The sequence below is a fragment of the Columba livia genome, chromosome 8 (genome assembly GCF_036013475.1).
Source record: "Columba livia isolate bColLiv1 breed racing homer chromosome 8, bColLiv1.pat.W.v2, whole genome shotgun sequence".
Lineage (NCBI taxonomy): Eukaryota > Metazoa > Chordata > Aves > Columbiformes > Columbidae > Columba > Columba livia.
The window spans coordinates 22,549,832-22,572,094 of NC_088609.1; the positions used below are offsets into that span (position 1 = coordinate 22,549,832).

The 22,263-nt window shown below is 40.4% G+C and overlaps 1 protein-coding gene across 5 annotated transcripts in view; it reads left to right on the top strand.

The window, feature by feature from the left end:
- PLPPR5 (phospholipid phosphatase related 5) overlaps positions 1 to 22,263 on the top strand; it is a 111,010-nt gene that overhangs the window by 12,118 nt on the left and 76,629 nt on the right. For 2 of the 5 annotated variants that reach the window (XM_065072586.1, XM_065072587.1), the window contains exon 3: positions 10,146 to 10,334. In XM_065072586.1, coding sequence (XP_064928658.1) covers positions 10,146 to 10,334 — 189 coding nt within the window. Of the gene's footprint in view, positions 1 to 9,666; positions 9,789 to 9,911; positions 10,335 to 22,263 lie in introns of those variants that run through there. The other 3 variants (XM_065072589.1, XM_065072590.1, XM_065072588.1) reach the window with 3 other exon arrangements.

A 22,263-nucleotide genomic window follows, 5' to 3' on the forward strand; every position in this document is an offset into this window, starting at 1 on the left:
TAATGAGTAGAGAGTGTGTGATTAAAACCTGTGTGGATTATATGCATTTTTTAGAGTCATACATAATACACCATGTGTGGTTTTCCTAAACTTACTGTTGACTTTGGCTGTGTAGTTAATGCCAAGGTTAGCTGGGACAAATCTGATATTGTTCCCTTTTCTGTGGGATGCCTTTTTTTTTTTCTCTAACTGAAATTTTAGATATTCTTAATGGAATTAAACACTGGACATCAGGTTGCCTAATAAGTTAAATAATTTGCTTAAATCCAATTTGGATACTGTCCTAGTTACTATAGAAGCAGTATTCAGCATACTGGGTATTGGCATTGCTCTGTGAAGAAAAGGTTAATGCCATAAAAATTATGTGTCCTAAGATGGTTGTATCTTTTTAGCAACTGCCCACTCCATTCCCCAAAGGTTAACTTTTTTGTGCTGGCCTAGTGAGAATCTGATTCTGCAGCCCTTATGTTCTATACTCAGATCTCCTACTGATTTTAATTTCTCTACATTAACAGAATTCTCATGGAGGGGAAAGACCAAACCTCATGTCTGAGGTAGCTGTACTTCATGTTCACAGTTTTACCACATGGTTGTCAGTTCACAGTAAATGAGCCTTATAAGCTTCTAAGAATGATAGTTTCTGGGAATGTAAAGAATGTAAAAACTGCATGGTGCTTTAAGGCCATAAGAATAAAGTCACCAGGTGGTCATAAGAGAAAAGGTGCTGGTCTTAGTTCTGGGAGATAACAATTAATCCTCTCCTGAAATGAATCTTTAAGACATTTTATAGCCCTTGATTCTGTCCCAGTGATACAGCCTTCTTACCCTCTGCCACCTGCCAGGCCAGTGAAGAGCCCGGCTGCCTGGGCACATCCAAGTTCTCTTGATGTTGTCCTGCTCTCACACCAGCAACTGGCTGCCTGTGTGAGCTGTTGAGCCTTTTAATCGTTTTGCTCTGGCAGAAGCCTGCAGAATCACCTCCCTACTGTATTTTCCCACAAGAAACCTGTAATTTCAACTTCTGACATCCTTGCCAACTTTGTAAATGTACCCTTACGCAAATCTCTTTCTCCTCTCTTTTGCTTCTTTAATCAATTTTTCCCACATGATCACTTGCCACTTCTTTCTTTCAGTACTGTAAGCTGTCTGGAGTTAAGCTGGTTAGCTGGATGAATAAGGCATCGAATGAGTAAGGATTTCCAGAAGTAGAGATCAAAGTAAAGACTTGTGTATTAACCAAACAAACATATTTTTGTTACATAATGATTTGACAGTGTCACCTATTATATCAGTGATATTCATATTCCAATCTAGTAAATTTCTTATCCTTTAGCCTAACAAATTGAAAACTTTGATTATTTATAATCCATGGTACCAACGATAGCAAGTTGCCACAAAGGATCTTCAGAGGCTGGTTTATGTATTATTTTATTGTTACTCTTGCTCTTTACCTTTCCAGCTGCTCCTTGTAATTCAGGATTCACTTCTCAAAGCAACAAAGGCTGTTGCTGTGTCTCTCAGAAGTGACTCTTCACTGTTTAAGTTATTTCCTTCCTTTCTGCCTTCCTGAGTCTCCTGCTAATGCTTGACAGGATGCTTTTTGCCTGGAAGGTGATTATGATGAGAAATTATGACCAAGTCAAAGGGGTATCTTCTCAGACTATTTTTTGAAGGACCATTCCTGTAACAGGTTTTATGTAGAAGCTTATTGGAGCATATACATATGTACGTAAGTATAGGACTGTCCCTTTAGAAAGGGGAATATTAAGAGATATCTTTGTTACTACCAGTGTAGGCAAGTGGATGGGTAGTTTCACTTTGTGCCAATTCACCAATTTAGAGGAAATATGATTTTTAGATATGAATTACAATAATCAAGTGAATTGCAATAATTGCAGTGAATCACTATTAGAATGGATTATAATTGTTAAGACCAAAGACAGCAAATCTCTGGGTCGCAGTAAATCAGAAGGAAGTAGCAGAAACATTTAGGTTTGAGGGGACTCCTTGTGGTCCTGTAATCTACTCGTGTTCAGAGCAGGGATGACTTCAATTTTAGGTCAGGTTCCTCAGAGCATTGTCAGTGAAGTTTTGAATGGAGATATCTTGTTAGGAGGAAAGTATCTGAATAGCGATAAATGGAAATGGGTGGTTCCCGCACTGATTGTTTTGTAGGAATCCAGACATTCACAGAAATAAACTTACCAACTTCGATGGGAGCAGGCTTAATGCCTTAAACAAAGCCTGTCTTTTGCCAGAAGGGGCAGCATAGAGGTGATGTTCTGCAGAAGGTGGAGGCTCCTTGAAGTGCAGAGTCGTCTATCGTGCAGTGGTCATGAACAGTGCGGCTGTGTGAAACAAACCAGTGCAGGGCATTCCTGTGAAGGGTGTCCTCGCTGCCCTCAGATGGTGTCATTTGCAGCAGTATCACAGGGCTATGTGGATGCTTTGTGTCTTTGTAGCTGGCTACTGTTTGTCACTAGGCTGTAAGTTTTCCTCTTTCTTGAGTTTTCTTTCACTGCATGCTTACGAACAAGCAATAAAAGAAGGGGCATTTTTCAGAAAAAGAATATGTGTGAAAACATGAACGCAACATGAATGTCTTGTGTTGAATGGAAATGTGTGATATCCGTGTTTCTTGTAGCCCTGTGGATTGTGAATGCCGAGGGCTATACCAGGGTACAGAAAATTCAGGTTCTGATAGCATTAGCACTGTAAATTGGACTTTAAATGTTTTTAATATTTCAATTTTTAAAAATAATCTAAGAAACTCATCAGCTCTGTTTCTCACTTTCTTAGACAATTACTTGATAGCAATGAATAGTGTCTGTAGTTCTGTTTGGTAAATTCTGTGAGCTTTCTTCTTTTCCTTTTTCTCCATTGAACCACTGGCTAAAGGTATCCTGAACTTGCTCTTTCTATGCTTTTCATCTTAATTTTATGAACTAATGGATAATATCCAACTTGGGAATGGGATTTCAGGTGTAATGCTAATGAGAAATGTCTGGTATAATTTGTAAGAACATAAGTAGTTCTACTGCACAACTGTATGTGAGCTTGTCCAGCAGAAACCACTACTGATGGTGTATTGGACTCCTGCCAGCATGAGCTGCATATATTAAACGATAACCAGAGCTGGAAGTATGCAGTGATTGTGGTGCATAATTTATGATATTAGCCTATTTGTCTTTCCCTTTTGAGAAAAAGTTAGTAAGTGGGTTAATTTAATCTTATGTACAGACTTGTGTTTAAAAGTATCTTTGGAGTCTTGTATACCTTACCTGTTCACGATACAATTGCTAAGGGCCAAGCTTGGTTACGGGAAGAGAGAACTCTGCAAGTTTTACTGTGCAGCTGCCCTGACTTGGTCCTCAGTCTTGGAAGGAAGACCTCGCAGTTCCATGCAGAGTCCATGCCAACGTGACAATCTGGTTTCTTTTACACATTTTTGAATGGTTTTGCCTTTCCCCTCCTCAATATCTCAGAATATTTTGTTCCCAGCCATGGAATTAGCAGAAGATAATGATGGCAAGTGTGTAGAGCTAAACGTTAGTCACACTTCTGTTTAAGTGTTGAATTTAAAAACGAGATGGTGAATACATCCAGATAGAGGCCAGGCTATAAAACGTCGACCCTGCGAGCAGAAAGGGTGCAATTTTTCATGCAAGTTTTCCTGCCAGTGAACAAGATCTCCTTCCATTTAAAACAGAAGTTTATCTCCATCTCTCTGGTAGCTTCAGCTGTTGCTTACAGGTCTTTGAGGACTGTGTTTACAGTATGTATAAAAGCACAGGGCACTGCCAGAGTCCTGTTCCTATAGGTGGCCAAGCTGTGGGTGAGAGAATAACTCAGCATGAAAAGGTGGCTGGGTAGGCTGGCTGTTTCCTTCCTTCATACTTGCTTGTTTTCAGATTGATGGAAGTTATATGCCGACAACATAGAGTCTCGGGGAGTGGGCAAACATTTCCTTTAAGTGCCTCCCCTTAATGGCTGTACAGAATATTTAGCTGGTAAATTGTATTAATTAGTCTCACTATTTATAATAAAAAGGTACAAAAGAGAAGGAAAATTAAAACACAACAAACTGCCATATTCAAATGAGAGCAATTAATTCAATAATATGTACAGGGAGTTTTAGGATTGGTCTGTAAAACCTTCAGGCATTGTACAAATGTCTGAACTAATTTTGGATTATATACAAAATCAGCTGTACAAACACATACAGTGTACTGCACAGGGCAGGTCTGTGTGATTACTTTTTTTTTCCACTTGACTACTACATCATGAATAGGCTACTGCACTGCTTATGTCAGCTACTCTTCAGTAACCTGCTGCATCAACATTCTAAGGTGTACCTCAGAAAGGTGTTTTCTGTCATCAAAAGAAATTATAAAAATTATTATATTCTGGCTGAATGAGATGAGGAAGTTTACTCTAAAATCCTGAGGTTACTGATGTGATTTTTATGGAGTCAGTTATGCCAAAGATTGCCAAGTTTACAGTCAGTTTGTGTAACATTGGAGTTATTGAAAATAACTTCATAGCTGTGACAATAATTTTATAAGTGGTAGGCTTTTTCCTGAGCTTATCTTAGGTCAGATTAAATAGTCATTATTTGAGCTTTCAAATATCAGTGTTTAATTTCATTTCACATTGACAAAAATGTGTTTTGTGTTTATTTTGACAGTATAGTCATACATATGCTACTACAAGCTTTAAGATATGTAGGCCTGAGGTACACAGTGTCCCTCTGGCATCACAAGTTTCTGTTCTAACCTATAAGAACTTGAAGACAATAATACTTTTCCTTAATTTGAAGACAGCAAGCAATTTTAAGAAGATTAATTATCTTATTGATGTAAACACTGACTAGGCAACTAATGTGCTGTGACTGCTACTCATTATATCAAACTCAATCATTTCATTGTTTCCTTGTCCTCCTCCTCATTTGTTTAATCTCCATCTGCTCACTCTCTCATATACTTGCACTGCATTGTATGAGGTGCCCAAGCTTACTGGGGAAAATGTTGTCTTCTATGGAAACAGGGTCTAGCTCTACATAATACTGCAATACAAATGCAATATTAATGCTTATGCTGCTACTAATTTGACTTTTTTCTCCCTCTGAGACTCTTGGAAGGTACAATTCCTATTTTGGAGCTAGTGTAGCTATGTGCAAGTGAAAGTTAAGAGTAAAATTGATGACCTCTCACTAGAGCCCTTTCAAAGAAGGGTACCAGTCTAAGCAGGTCACCAAAGCTTGTTTCATTATTGTTGCAAGTGGTATCATCGGAGCCTGGTATTTCTTAGGATGGAATGAATGACATTTTCAGAGGGTGATTCATCCTGCCCTAATGTAGTAGAGCTTAGTCACCTACCGGAGTTGTCTCTCTCCATGAACTACACACTAAGACCATATGAAAAGCTTAGATTTGGTGCCTCACTTTAATTGAGTCATCCTGCAAGTGTTCTGGGCAAGCCCCCATTTTGGATTCTGTGCTGTGCTCCAAATGCTAGAAAATTATTTTTCTCTTGCATTATGATGGTCCTACAAGCATAAATTTTAGCAGTAAATGCCCCAGGCTTTAAGACTCAAATCACTGTATATAATTGAACAATTTAATGAAACAATTTAAATGTCCTTTTAGTTATGTCTTAACAATATCTGTTATTAAATACAGAGGAAGAGACTACTGTATATTGGCAGAGTAGACCTTGCTTCAAATATCTAAGGCTTACACTATGTTCTTCTAAAGCTTGTATGCAAGTAAGTCTCTCTCCTGGAGTTTGCCAAATTAGGGGGCTTTACCTAATTTTCTTCCTGGATAAAGCTAGAAGGTCTCTAAAGATTTCAGTTCATTCCGTCCCTTCCCTGCTGCTGTGCTGTCAACACAGCTGAAATATTCCCTTCAGAAAGGGCTGGTTTAGAGTAGCAGTGTGGAGACGTAACAGGGAAACCGCCATGGGGTTGCCAGCTGCTGTCACTCTGATAAAGCATGAAAGAGGTAAACAGAAAGTTGAAAACAGTGGGATGATTTGATATCAATTCTTATTTTTCTTCCCTTTGAGAAGGTTTTGCTGGGTTGGCTTTGTTTCTTTACTGCCTTTTGCCAAAGCCATGTTTTATAACTAGAAAATACTATAAAATGTGGTAATGTAAACACATGAAGGGTTAGTGAATTTGGTTTGGAACTGGAAATACTTCCCTGTAATGAAGGCCATGATGTCAAAGTATTGAAAGGAGTCAGCTATGGTTTGTCTTTGTCTGCTCTGCTCTACATTGTGTCTCTTCAGCTGATATTTCACTTAAAATTAGGCAGCAAGTGAAAAGAACAAGATAAATCTATGAGGACTATCAGGAAAACTCTTGCTCTGAGATCAGTGGCACTGTTCCCAAGAAAGTTAGTTTAACAACAATCTGTCTGTCACCTGAGTTTCAATTGCCAGTTTTACTAACAGCCTTCTGAAACAAAAATTGTTGATTCTGGGCTTTTCTCTGCCCTTCTGCTGTCATGGCTTATCACTGATGTAAATCAGCAGGGAATGCTATGATTGCAGAATACATTTAACTGGCTGCATTAGTCACTGGGGATTGTGTTCTTGTGCTTCTACTTGTTTGATTCAATACATGTTTGTATATTCAGCTGTGCAGCCAATAAACATCATGTTCGTTGTAATAAGAAGTACAGCTCTGGTTTTACTCAACCAGGTAATTGCAGACTCATGAAGGCAAGCCACTGTTGTGCAGGCTATGCTTATAAAAAATGTCTGCAGCAATGGCAATTTGTTTATGAGTATTAACATAGAGCAATATTTTGAATTATTGTCTTTTTGCTTTTGTAATGTTCTGAGCATCTTATGGAGCTTGAACCTGCCTTACCTATACATTCCTAAGAATTTCTAACCTTCCTTATTACACCAAATAGTAGTCTACATGGTGCAACAGTCAACTTCTATGAAGAGAACAGTAGCAAGCATCAAGTGCATATAGGTTTTTCAATAGGTGCAAGTCAGACAGACGCTAATCCATATTTTGATGTATCAGCTGCAAGTCTTTCATAGTTGTTCTAAGGAAAAAATATCTTCAAAACTGGAGAAGAAGAAGGGGCTGAGAAAGGATGACAGTGCCAGACCAGACCTTACCTGTATAAAAATAAATACACAGTTCATCATTATTTTCAGAAACAGTCATAAGTTTACAGAGCTTTCAAAGAAAAAAAAAAATCACATTTTAATATACTTTCTGCTTTAAAGTTTTTTGGCATATGGTCATCTACTCTGTGGTAAAGCCCCTTGCTATTCAACAAGGTGACCTGACTACTTTTCTCACCTTTACTCTAAACTGGAGTTTGGAGAAAGGGAATAATTAGTTCTCTCGATTCCTCAGTGAAGCATCATGTTGATAATCAATCAATTTGTCTACATAGCACCATTTTTTAAAGGAAAAGCAGAACCTGATATTTTCATGTTTTAGTTTTTTTTTTCATCAGTGACCTGAGTTGACTCGGATCTCTCTGAACTGACTCGGAGTTGACTACTAATGAACTCCTCTTTGACTTAAGTCCCGTATTCTCTGGTTTGTAGCTCTATTAAACGGCCAATCCACCTGTAGTATTTGAAGCATGGGCACTAGATCAAGCCAAATAATACAAGTGAATATTGTATCTAATTCCAGCCTGTTGCATACCATATTTTTAAATGTTTGGAAGCCACATATTAGAGCCTAAATAGTGTCACTGTTGTACAGTCAGAGAAAAGCATAAAGACAGAGTCCTTCAATGTAATGCCTCTTAATAATTCCTTTGATAGACTTATGCTTCATTTGATGGCAGGCAGTATATACTTGCTAGCACTTGTGTATCAGCACTCAGGCTAGAGGTGTATTCCTGTACTACCAGTGTTATTAATTTTGTTTAGCCTTGCTGAGAGAAGGCCAAGGGCATTCCTCACTATTCTTACATCTACCTCATGGTGGGGTGTAGGAAAGGGAGAGTCAGATTCTTCTTTCCAGGTTCCCAGTGACAGAAGAACAGGCAGCAGGCCTGGGATGGAACACAGAAAATTCTGGCTTACTATAAGGATAAAATGTTTCAGATGTCGGTAGCTGGTCACTGGCACAGGTTGTCTGGAGTGGCTGTGGAATCTGCATCCTTTGGCATACTTAACAGTTGACTGGAACAAGCAACCTGACCTAATGGGACCTATATTGAGCAGGTGGTTGGACTATGTGGCCTGTGGAAGTTCTTTCAAAAAATGTATGATCCAATATGCTTCAGAGCTGATAGTAGCTTCAAAACAGTTTTGTAAAACCAGGGCTTTTTATATCCCCTAATTCCTATATGCAATAGCTCCATTGGTATATCTATAAGTAGAGGTTAGCTTGTAATAGCAAAATACAGGAGTATTTTATTAGCTGCTTACTAGAAAAACCTTAATTTTCTCCAGTTCAATTTTTTTAAACAAATATGCCACCATGTTTCTCTGGGCCATCCACTCAAATAGAGCTGAAGAGCTGAGTCTAGTGTTCATTGCAGTCCTGCTATTCACTTTAGTCTTTGGCTCAGGCCTTATATCCTAACAATGGAAGTATTTGTATGCAAGCTCCAGGGTGAAATTAAGCTTTTTATGTGTATGGTGATGGATATTGGACTGTGCAAAAGAAATGGGGAAAATAAACTCTGTGCTAGGTAGAATTCACCACAAGATGTCTCATGTCTCACTACATATTTTTCACAAAGGTAGGGAGCTTTCCAGCTAAGTCTGGTGAGTGCAATGTGAATGATATGATTTAGATTCTTCTGGGGAGTATGTTAAGAACACATAAAAATAGACTGGATGTGGAATCCAGGCATGAAGAGTGTGTTCTTCAAGGGCTGATTAAAAATAAATGCACAGAGACTAACATCACTGAATATGAACAAAATTCTCCAGAAAGGGGAGGAAACGGAACAGTTAAAGCCAAAGTAGAATGCTAGAAGAATGATCACACATTATAAAACAGGATGATCAAATCTCATTTTTTATTTCTAACAGCTTTTACTAACTAAGCCAAGTGGAATCTTTAAGGCTATGGTGTCCCTTTATAGACTGTTTCCTGGCCATGTAACATTTTGGGGCAGAGGGGAGTACCTTTAAGTAACTTTTTGTCTGTTGGTTTTGGGAATCCAGAGTAGAGATCGCATACGGGTGAATCTGTACAAGCATTGGGCACACTCATCTATTCTTAAGTGTATGTATTTGTGCTATATATGTATTTTTAAGTGAGACTCTTGTGTTCGTGTATATATGATTTCTCCTGGCACTAGAGCAGACTCTCACTCTGGGATGTTCCTTGGGCGAGGACACCATCGTGTCCAGCTGCCTACTTTCTTTGTATATATTAAATGAAAGTTTTAAACGTTAATTACTTTAATAGCTATCCACATACAGAAGAGGATGTATCTACATTCCGCAGCCTTTACCACCCGGCAAATAGCGGTGCCCCGTTTGTCTGCCCGGACACGTCTGAGCTGTGGTTGCGGGCTGTGCGGGAGGCACCGCCGAATCGCACAGTGCCCAGAGCTCGCCGCTTCCCGGCGGCTCCGTGCGGGGACGGGAAGGGACGGGGCGGGGCGGCGGGCAGGTCCGGGAGCTCCCCTGCCCGCACACGCCCGTCGTACAGGTGTGTGTGTGTAGTCGGTGCAGAGAAAGGAGGCGGCAGGGCGGGTTCACTCACTAATCACGGTCGCGCGGCCGTGCCGTGGGAGCCGTCCGGGACCGGGGTACTTTCAAATCGGCCTTCGCAGCCGGTACAGAGCCTTCCCCAGTCCCCGTCCTCCTCCCCGCCGGGGCCGGGGTCCGGCGCGGCGGCTGCTCCCGGGTGGGGCGGGGCGGAGCCGCCCCCTCTCCGCCGCGCTCCGCCCGCTGCACGAGCCGGCGTCCGCGCTGGAGCCGGTACCGGAGCGGCGGGCCGGGCCCCGCCTGCCCTGCCCTCCCCGCCCCGCGGGCCTGCCCGCGCTGCCGGCCGCCGCCGAGCCGCCTCCGCCCGCGGTGGATGCCGCCGGGGAGCGGGCGGAGCGCGCCGCCGGGAAGGGGGGCTGCCGCGGCCGCCGGAGCCCACGTACATGCGAGTGCCCTCTCCGCTCACCAGCATGCTTTACTTCCAGATGGTGATCATGGCTGGGACCGTGATGCTGGCTTATTATTTCGAGTACACGGACACCTTTGCGGTCAACGTGCAAGGCTTCTTCTGCTACGAGGGCGCGTACCGAAAGCCCTACCCGGGCCCGGAGGACCGCAGCGCCGTGCCCCCGGTGCTGCTCTACTCGCTGACCGCAGGCGTGCCCGTGCTGGTGGTAAGCAAGCGGGGTCAGCCCGCGCCCCCACTCTGGCAACTTGTTGGGGCGGGCCGCGCCGCGGGCGGGTGGCTCTGGGGTGGGCCCGGCGGGCAGGGACCCTCCATGCTCCCGGCGCTGCAGCTCGGCCCCGCGCGCTCCGGTGGGCAGCGCAGTCGGGCCCGACCCCGGCCCCTGCCGCTGCTCGCCCCGCGCCTCTGAAGTTTATTTTTAGCACTGCTTTATGTAACCGCTAGTGCCTGTATTGCAAGCCCCGTTCGACTCCTTTCGGTAAAAATAATCTTCTATTTTTCGAAACGTTTGTTGGTTGCGGGTAGATGGGCTACTTGAGGGAAACCTGCTTGTTAGCAACCACTCAATCCTATTTTACCCAGTACCAATTAGAAAACCCCCCTGTCAATTTCTTTTTTTTTGAAAGTAAAATCATATGTGTAAGGAGCAGAGAGCAGTTCTGCTTGATTTAGTTGTCTCCGTATGTCACAATTGCTGATGTATGTGCAAATTAAACCTATGTGTCTCTAATTGAATGTGGTCGTCTGTCAGTCAGGTTTAGATAGATGTATCTAAAATGAGATTTATTTCATTGATTTACTTTGGGTTTTTTGGAAAACAGCTAAGAGTTGTCTTCCCTTCAAGTTGTTGAATGTAGTATTTGCATTGTCAGATAACAAGGGCATGGGCATAATTTAATAATCCCTGACCATACTATGGAGCTAAAACAGAGGGAATGAGATGGGAGTGTTTAACCATTGGGGATGGATTATGTGTAGATTTACTGGGTGTATGCAAAGTTACACGTGCAGAAACTCCCTGTGAAGACTTTATTTTAATCAACTGTAAGCACTGGAATAAAAACAAAACAAAACAAAACCTCAAATACCTGCAATAGAAAGAGGCCTCTTAAGATATTAGTAGTTTCACAGATTAATTCCTCTTCAGGAAAATATAAAAGTATTAGAACAGAAGGCTTCATCAAGGTGATACTATGGTAATCCTGTACACAATTCTCTTCTGCATTGTAGTACCATGAGGTCTCAGATGGTATCCAACCTAAAACCTCATGGTCAGGCTCAACCTTACTATTTAAGACCTTTTTTTTTTTTTTTTTTCTTGCAGATGGAACTACATCATTTGGCAAAAGATGTTATGTAGCCTTTTGCTTTAATTTTCCTTTTTATTTTAACATCAGTTAGTTGACCATTTTATTTATCAGTTTACTTGTTTGCTCTTCAGAACCGCCAAATGCTGTTGAGATTTTTAAGGGGTGTTTTTGTTAGTGATATTTTTCTGTTGTTTGCATGTGGTGTCTGTTTTGCTTTTAATTCTGTTTCTTTTGTTTGGCTCAGGAGGTTATAAAGATTATGTCAGGTATTCATGATGAGCATCTCTTTTTCCTAATGTGTGTCAGCAAAATTGATTGGTAGCTTCCATTCATTTCCTGGGTGCTAGATGATTACGTCAGAGAAATCACCGTGACATTTTGGGTTGGCAGTCTTTTAATTAGCTTTGCCAAAAAGCTAATAATAGAATTTAATAATATTTAAGCTTGCTTCCTGTCCCAGTCACCAGTCTTTCAGGCAAATCACATTCATTGGGAGGTCAGGGCATGGAAAACCACATTGCAGCTGCCCATGTTGCTTTTTTTTTTTATTTTATTTTATTAAATGGAGAATTCAGCTCCTGGGAATGTCAGTCTCATTATTTCAACAACATTAAGTATAATCATTAACATTATTAAATAGAGGCAACATTTTTCAGCCTTCAGATAGAATTCAGTTCTGATTCTCCTTGGAAAATCTTCCTGGACTTAGTGTTTACATGGGATAGCTCTTGCTCAGTTGTGTATGGTATGAACATTGCCTTTGCTTGTTCTTTTCATTGAAAGAAGTGGTGAAAGTAATATTTCTTCAACAAAGCAACTTCTGTGAATGAAATTATATTTTTTTTTCCCCCCTGTAATCACTATTGTCATGGAATATAGTTTATTAAATACTATGATTTGTGAGAGGTTTTGGGTTTGTTTTTTTTTTCCTTCTGTTATTTCATTTTGTGGGGCTAATACCATTTCTGGAGTTTTGAGGTAGAGCAACAAAGAGACTTTACCTTGGTGTTCACAGTAACTGGTTTTATTTTGAGGGATGGGACTTGTTGAACTGGAGCCATACAGTGCTTCAAGGTAACTGAAGTTCTCTTAATAACTGGAGTACTCTTAATGTGACCCAATCAATGGCTACACTGCATTAAGTTTTAATGAAGTTGCTCTAAAATCAGAGAACGAGTTCTTCCAGTGACTTTCCCCTTTCCACATGCCTGCTATTAGAAAACTGTAAAGTAAAGTCCTGGTAGCTGGATCTGCCTTGGTGAGCATCACATTGACAGTGAGTCTCTTGCTGCTGTGAGGCTGTCCTGCAGCTGCTCTTCCAAAACTCCTGTGCCACATCAGAGCTGCAGCAGCAGACCTGAGTTCCAGCCATGTGGTGGAGCTGAGTGTCTCGTCACAGGGCGGCAACATGCATGTGCTGAAATGTAAATAATGAGCTGGGTCATTTGCAAGGGATATACCTATGGGCATTATGTTAGTCCTGGAAACTTTTGGGTTAGTTGTGAAAATGCTACTTCCTACTAATACATTCCTGTAGCCCTGGTGCAGCACTGCTGCCACATATCCTTTCCTGAGTCCATCTGCCCCCGTGCCATCCAAGCACAGATGCTGCTGGCTGTCAGGTCACAGCTCCTCAGGAGTCTGATGTGGAAAGGGGAGTCCTGGGGCAGAAGCAGAGGCCGCTTGCTCTCCTGTAGTGCTTGACTGGCATGTGCTCTGGTATGGGAAAGGGAAATGGTGACTGAAGGAAGGGGGTTTTGTATTTTGCACTTGAGACTTATGTGGTTTGTGTATCTACATTCTTTGGTCAAGCATTTACATCGTATTAACCAAGTTTTTGGTCAGCTCTGAAGTGATCGGGCAGATGATCATTGGTGACTAGATGATCATCGTAGGTCCCTTCCAGGTGAGCTTATTCTATTCTACAGTATCTCCTAGGTCAGGCAGCAGCTACTAACACTTCCCTCCCTGGAAGTGTTCAGGGCCAGGTTGGATAGACCTTTGAGCAGTCTGGGCTAGTGGAAAGCATCCACCCATGGCAGTGGGCTGGAATTAGATGATCTTTAAGGTCCCTTCCAACTCACACCATTCTTTGATTCATAGGTTTAACAGCAATTGTAGCTAACCTATAGAGGAATCCAGCAGCTGTTCTGTAGGATAAGAACTTCTTCCTTTCCCAGCTTCTATTTAGGTTCCACTAAATGAAGCAGGATACATTGCAACATTGGTTTTCTGTATTTTATGATGGATTATTGCTAAAGAATGTATGCACTTTTTCTTACCTGTTAAATATGTAGTTTATGAGTTCTTCCACTGGAGAATTTTGGGGGCCCAAGTGTTTGGATTTGTTTGGTTTTGTTTTTAAAAAAGGCTGAAAACAACTGCAGCTTAACGTATAACAAAATATACGGCCCATTCCAGGGTTAGAGTATTTTTTGTGGAAGGTCTCCTAAGTCATACCTTTAGGCACAGGTAAAGTAGTGCCTGAGTGAGTAGATGTGTTTACATAAAGAACATTAGGTAGACTAACAGGAAAATCTTCTACAATGTGAAGATGAGGTTGAAATTGCAATCAGAAGAATGCAGGTGCCCAAAGTGTGAGATTCTGTGACGAAAGAAAGAGACCCCCCCAGAGGTGGTGTCCCCGTGTGCTCCGTTCTTCCTCCTCCCATATGGCTTTGTGGCTCAACTTTGAAAGAGTACTGCTGGCTCTGCCCTCCCGTCTTTGTACTGTCTATAGCACTAATATCCAGAAATCTCCAGCACACTGAGGAACTGTCAATAAACTTTTTCTTTTTCTTTTTTTTTTTTTTAATTTTTATCTTTAAGTCGAATACAAAGGTGTCAAGAAGTACACTCTTGATTTAAGTCTCTTCAAATATGTAATAAGCATAAAAGTGCTTGTTGAGAGCTCAGTGCTATTTAAGCCATTTCCCAAAGTGCCAGTTCTTGCTCAGTGGGCTGGTTGCTTTTTTAGACTTGTTATGACAGATGTAGCTTGGGAAATACACGTCAGTCTAATCCTTTAGCTTCCAGTAGAAGTGATTTGTAGAGCTGTGAGGCTAGTGTCTTATGTTTTCAGAATCTATAGAGGGAACAGTTCTGCATTATTTCTGTCTGGTAGATCTTAATAATTTTTACCGCTCTAAAATACTATTAACTGCACTCAAGGATTCTTTTAATGAGTCCACATACTAATATGGATTACATAAAATGTCAAAAATGTTTAACCAACAATGGGTGTAACACTCAAAGTATTGGACCTAAGATGTACAATGACTGTTGTATAAAACCCAGGAGGAGATAGTGACACACTTTCATTACGATGTGTAAACAATTTTATTATGCAAATGTTTGTTTTTATTTCCAAGTAACAAGCGGATGATTACAGCACTTACACATAAAATATACACTGTTCTGTTTGCCTACATGAATTCCTAGCATATTCATAATTTCCCCTGTAAACCAATTAAAGCCTAATTTGTTTTAGAATAATCCTCTTAATATCATGGAAAAAATATCTGCCATTCAGACATGAGGTATTGTATTCTGCTTGTTTGGTGGTTGTTGTTGTTGTGTTTGTTGCTTTTTTTTTTTTTTTGTAGACTGGATGAATCCCAAACAAGGAATGGATGTTAAGAATCAGGCATTCTGCCTTCAGATTAGCTTTAGTCAGTAACTTTCTACTTTATGAGCATTTGAGGAAGGAATTTTGAAACCTGACAAAAAGACTGTAAAGTGAGAGATGGAAGACCACGTATCAAATTTACTGTACTCTGATGCTTTAAGAAAAAACAAGATCATTTTGTGAATAATGAGAAAGAGAAGTTACCTTTTGAAGGATCAGCAAAGATTTTATAAGATTCCCTTCGTTTGATGTCTCTGTTGATGTGGTGGTTCCAGGTCTAAGCAGTTTGAGAGTAGTTGAAAGATATGCAGAGACCTGAAGGAGACGCGCTGCTTGTGTCCAGCTTATAGCTCCCAGCTGATGTGATTGGACTTGCTCCTATTTCACTCTTCCTTTTTGAACTTGCTGGTCCCTCTTTTCCTTTTGGTACCTATGATTCCATGTGCTGTGGCATCAGGGACTGATTGGATTCCATCAGATTGAGTTTTCAAAATGCTCTTGTTAGAACAGCTTTTAGTTAACCTGTGGTTCAGTGAAACTGTTGTACTCTGATAAAACTTAGTGCTGTACCTGAAAAAGGCTGCTGGATTGTGATCCATTTCTGTTATGTGTTGCTTATAACTTAAGGAAAAACAATTTAAAGTTCTGAAAAATAAATATTTCTGGAATTCTTTTCTGTGAATTTGCCAAGAATCTCTACATTTACCTCATAGTTGAGAACTCTAGGTGCTTTTCACTCCTGACCTTTGTCAGAAAAAAGCACTACCTTCACAAATGTTTCTTCCATCTATTTTAGACTGATTATTTTTCTACTTCATGGTTGGTACCAAGTCACTTTAGACAAAGTGACTATGGACACTTTGGTACTAGAGCACAGGGTCAGGATCGAGCAGAGTTTTCTCCCACTCTGCTACTCAAACGAGAAGTGGCCTCTCTGCACCCTGAAGGACATTAAGCTGTTTTGACAGTTCTGCCAGAAAGAAATCAAGGAAACTTGATAAATAATTCGAAGATGCACAGTTGCCAGCACCTCTTTGTTACAGGGTGAAAAATTCTAAGAATGTGTAGTGAGGTATTCAAGTGTTCATTTTTAGGTACATGTTCTAGAGGTAGTTAGAGGAATCACCCAGCAAAGTGTTCAGTCTGTCCTCGTGCTCTTTTTGGAGCAGTAAAGCCTTTTTGCTAGGTAACTAGCTGCAATACTGGAACATCTCCCAACGTGTTTTTTTAAATTACAATGGTAATGCAACAGAACATTTGAATTGTACGTCTAGACTTGTATGAATTGGGTAGACTAAATTTATCCTGGTTTTACTTGTATGAGAAACTCTATTTAGCTTTTTGATATGTGACCTGTTTCAATAATCCTGGAATATCTTTGGTTAGCTAAAACTCATATATGTGTCCTTTTCTCTTCGGCACATTTGATGGCTCTTAAGACTTTACATGAAGAAGGAATTGCCAGAATACCTCGTTTATACTCTGTGATCATGTTTTTCTTGAAGAGCCCATTTGGTCTCTGTCTTCACAATTGTTTCAACCTGTGTGCACAGCTGCAACTGCTTTTTCTTGGTAGTTGGTCTTTTGCTATTCTGGCATTAAGGGGCAGGTGAGAAGAAAGACATGTAAAAAATACTGTTTTGTTTGTTTGGTTTTAATGTGCAAATGCTGGGGACTTCAGAGAGCCACTTTTTTTTTGGAAGGGGGGAATGCCAGCAGGAGATGTTAAAGTGTTAAAGCTAAGGCACAATTTATGTCATGCTCTTCCTCTGTGAAAGTAAAATTGCATTGCAACTTTACTTAATAATAAAAAATAAATCACAGTGTTAAAGTCTGCAGTAACTTTCTGTGCCAGATGTCAGTATGGGCCTGTTGGGACACATAGCAAGACAAATACATGGTTTGATAGTCTGATGCTGTTTTTATCCCAGCATAAAACCACTAATCTGACAGAGCTGTAACCAGGAAAAACAACAAAAGATTCAGAACTATTGTGGTTTTTCTTGGGAATTCTTCTTTATCTAGCTGTCTTCCTCTTGTGCTGTGGTGGCTTACATGAACAGTACCTGCAGAAGTTATGTTTGTGCTTGCAATTGAATGTGTAATTTCTGCTGTGCTTGCTATGCATGCTATTTACAAACACTAACAATATCAGGGCCATATGCTTCATCCCTTGATGGGCTCTCTGGAAGTAAAGTGGCAAGCAGATGTGAACAAGGCAGACAGCGTTCTGTTTGCAACAGCTGAATGCCTGCTTGCCCTATAAATGATGCACTTATGTTTAAGTGAGAAATTGTTAATCCAACTGATCCAATGCGATTAGGGATTTGTATGCGTTGTTGGTAATCTAAAATAGTAGGCTTGAAGTAATAATCAGTTTCTCAACCAAACAATTCTTGGTCATTGTGCATCATGCAGGATTGAGGACACAAGTGTCCATATGATGCGTAATAAATGACAGCCAAAGTAGAATTGTAAGTAGCTTTAGCTGTGTTTTTCAGCCTAAAAAGCAGTGTGGCATTTAAAAAGCTTTACAATGCTCTTGAAGCATCCCTCAGATACATTGAACTCAGCAATGGCCCAGCTTTCATCATAAGTGGTTCTTATTTAGCTGAGGTGTGGTACCTCATAGATTGCAAATAAAAAGTCTAGCTGAGCAGGATATACCGTATCTATAGTATTTAGAAGACATGTACATGTGACATGCTGTTGTAATGGTGCTTATCCACTGTGAACATGCTAGTCCTTAGTATTTATGCATAGTACAGCGAACATGGTATTGGAGAAGGATTAGGAAAGCACAAGTTCTAGCACTTGCTGTCTCTGATCAGCAAGCTAGCTTTACTGAGATCACTTCTATTCACTTGCAGGTGGGAATATGTTTATTTTTAATGTAAAGCACTAAGAAATATCTAGTAGAAAAATCACTATATAGATATTAAGATTTTTTTTTTTTTTTTGTTAATCTGCTATTAATCCAATAAATTGTTTGGTACCACTTCAAAATAGACTCTCCATCCTGGATGCCATTTCCTGGCTTATGAGGCATGATAAAAAAACCCTCTGGTTCTACTGAGTGAAAACTCAGGAGGCTGTGGATTTCACTTCTGCTTATCATTCTTGACAATGTACGCTGTTACCTGTAATTTTGCATGTCTTGTATAAATGTATCGTAATTATCCATTGTAATTATTATACATTATATGAAAATTTCATTAACCTTATATACTTACTAATGTACAACTAATTATAATTGCAATATAGCTATATTTTAAGGTTTTTCTTATTTACAAATAGCGTTTTTCTTTCTCTGCAGATATTACTTCTTGCCTGTGACCCACACAGGGTTAAGGAGTATGTATGAAGGCATTAATTCCTAAACTAGATTTTTTTTTTTTGTTTGTTTTCTAAATAATAATAATTTAAAAACCCTCTCAGGAGCAGAAGTCAGCGCAACAGTATCCTGCTGTTCTGATTCTTTCTTCTTTCTCTACCTAGCATTTGGAAACACCTGTTGTTTTAGGCTGGGAGGCTCCATGCGGTCTTTAAAAGGGACCTGAGTCATACATTTTTTTAATATTTTTTTTTTTTTTGTCATTCAAACTCTGAATAATATTATAAGGACTTTATTTGGTCAATTTGTACTTTCCCTCTTTGTAAATCAAGTATTAAAGATTAGAAAACAGTAAGTGGAACTCAGCTTCCCACTACAGTTATTTTGGGTAGCAATAGGGATTTCTGTGACATGTCCATAGCAATTTAGGGCTCAGACGTGACTGAATTAATTCTGCTTAAAGATTTGTTAATCACGGGTCAGCTGAGCTGCCGTAACCAACCATGTGCAACTTGCAGCCTGCGGGGAGCACAAGGTGAAGTATTTGAGCTTGACCAGCTTTAATTAAGACTTAGGCCAATACATGCTACTTTTTTGGATTTTTACAGAATGGGTGCACAGGCTGCCTGTAACATGTCTCTGCGGACAAGTGGAGACCTCATACGGTCACACTGCTCCTGGCTGATGTCTGAAGTCTGACCTCTCCATTTGCAGAAATGTGTGGCTCTGTGCATAGGTTCACCTCTATGCAGAACAATGTGTGGAGATGCCCATGTTTCAGTGCATATTTATTAGTAGTTTGATCATACTTACATAGATTTAGCGTGGTGTCCAGTGCCTCTTGGCTGCTCAGTTTCTGCCTCTCCTGTTCCTGTGGGGGGGTCCTTGGACCTGTTGGGGTGTATCTGGGCTCTGTCATGAGGCCAGGCTTGATTTTGCTGCCTTTGTGCATTCAGACTGCACAGATGTGAGTGTGAGCGTCTGAGAGGCCTGAGGGAGGAATGAGAAGCTGGTGCTGCACTGTACCGTACGCCTCGAGCGCACTTGTGTGAGCGATGGTGGGGACAGTCCAGCTGTTATGATGGCTTTCACTTTGCCACGCTTGTGCTCACGCTTGACAGAAGTCAGTGCTTCATTCAGTCACGGGGCTTCTTTCCAGAGCGTTTAGCAAAGGCAGGTGAGACTTTTAGACAGACTGACCTTGGTGTATATAAGCACCTCATGCACATGTGCAGCTGGCAGAACGAATGTCTGGAGCTGGGTTGTGAGCTTTATCAGGCTTTGCTTTGATAAAAGGATCTGGCCACCCAAGGAGGATATACCTTTAGCCTTTACTGCCTGGCTGTCACGGTAATTGTGATACTAGGCTTCTCTGTAAAGCACTGGGAGATCTGTGCATGAAAAGAATTATACAAGAGCTAGGTATGTACTGGTTGTTAATGAATTATCGTGGTATTGGTGGGATTTAATCGCATGCTTCAGTGCTACTTGAAATAGCAAGGCTTTCCTGAGATGGAGTAGTATATGCGAATGAGCGTGGTGCTGATAGAATCTTTTTAGGGAACCACATTCATTTTCGGTGTCAGCATTCCAGTTTTATTCAGTATTCCTTGTATTTATGAATTGGTTGAAATTCTTGTATGATGAAAAGCAGAAGGAAATCATAAAACAGAGACTTTCTTTAAAAAACTTCAAGATATTTACATATGGAAGTGTGTATGCACGATGTGCTGCCAGAAAATACTCATGCTTAGATGGTTGATTTGTATCCATAGTTTAGTTCACATGTGTTTTTAACCTTGAATGCCAAGGGCAAAAAGTACTGTGTTTACCACACCAGAATGCCTAAAAAGGTTAACATATCATTGAATGTGTGAAAGCACCATTCAACACAGCATGCTTTGAACTTCTCTTTCTAGTAGTATCTTAAGTTGCTTAAATGAGAGATTACACCCATCACTGATTAAAACCACAATATATGTATGTACATTTACATAACAGTTACATATTTTATCTAACACCCCTTTATTTTCTTCTCAGAGGAGACCAAATGGCAGCTCTTATCAAGTCTGCCTGGAAGACACCCCGTGTCAAAGCTTCATAAGATCTAAATAGACTCATTCATCCTTAAAACACTTCTCTCACCACTTGAGCTTTTTTGAAGATATTTGATAAAGCCAGCAACATGTTTACTGTTATTTTACAGTTCTATGCAAAGGAGGTGATTCTTTTTAAGGTAAACCATTATGCCCTATTTTATCACTGGAAGGAGATACAAGCACATATTAAAGAAGAGTAGCTGGGCTTACTTTGGCCTGGAGACTTCGCAATTAGTTTTCAGAATACCATTGCATGCCTAAAAGAGCTGTTTTTATGCTCTGCTGTCTTCACAGCAAAGTATACAATCTCCCCTCTGTCTTGTAGGCATTTCCTGTACTAGGAAATTTTTGCTGAAATTCCCCACTCTTGCTGCTCCTGTTTCAGCTCATTGGCTGCTGTGCTAATGAGGGCACTTGGGACTTCCTCTTCATTCAAGCACTGCATTGTGCAAACTCCCGAACAGGGTCAGACAACATAGTGTTGCCAGCTGCACATCTGCAGCCATCTGGATTTGTGGCCAGAGCAGTAAAATAGACATTGTGTAGCAGAGTTCAGAGAGTGACAGTAGTGGTGCAAATCGTATTTGCAGAAAACCTTAAAGTAAATGCCCTATATTTGATCTACAGGATATGCAGTATCATTATTGAAGCAGTGTTTCTACATGTACATGTATCAAATAAAGACAAATGGGATGTGGTACTGCTATGCAATGTTCTGTGAAAGAGCTTGCTGGCTAATTCCCTACTGTTGCATTGTTAAGAGGTAAGCAATTATTAAAACTTCTGATGCTCATAAACAGTTCTCTGCTCCCACTTCTATGCCTTCATTAAGATTCTGTTTCTAATAAACATCACTTCAGTGTATTAATTTATTGTAATAACATTCTTAAGGAGAAATAATTGCACACTGTGAAATTACAGCTTTCAAATCTGAGGAAAGAGATGCAGGTGAATGGTCACACATTGTTTTGTATCTGGGCTTGCTATTTGTTTGGGGGTGTCTGCAGGAGGGACTTCTGATCTCTCTCTGGTGTTTCTCGCTGATCACCATCTCTAGTGACCATCCTGGGAGTAATATCATGGGTCTGCCTAGAGTCAATGGAGCTTCACAAGTTGACTTTGATAGAGCCATGGTTTCATTTGATCTGCCTCTGTCACTGAAGTGTCAATACAAGTTGCAGTCTCTACTTTGGAAGCTTTTATTTAGTCATTTGTTTCCTGGCTTTCACAGACACTAGAAATGTGGCTTAATGCTGTCAGGGTTTGTTGCTCTCTAGTTTTACTGCTAGCTTTATGCTGAATGTATAAAATATACACAAGTAGCTTTGATATGAGACAGCTCAGAATAAAGTCATAGTTCTAGATCCGATGCTTTCCATGCAATGGCTTTTAAAATGTTTTTAACTAATTTTTAGTGATACCCGGGTCCTTTGCAGTACTTGCTTACAATGTGAAGACTATGAAGTATCATATAAGAAGAATTACTGTAAGGTAATATGCTCAGGAGTGGGCATTATCTAATTCATCTGACCTGTTAAACTTCTTTCCTAAGTATTTAGTACTATTTCCCTGTGAAATTGATTTGGCTTCCTAGTTTCGTTATCTTCATAACTAAGATCCATTTCCCCGCTTTGCCATAGACATTCATGACTAATTCAGCCCCTGTTGAATTTAGTGGAGATGTAACCTTTGATTTCACCTGGAAAAAGATAATGACTGTAGTGTATTTGATGGGTTGGCAGTAATACTGTAGCTTAAGCTAATTG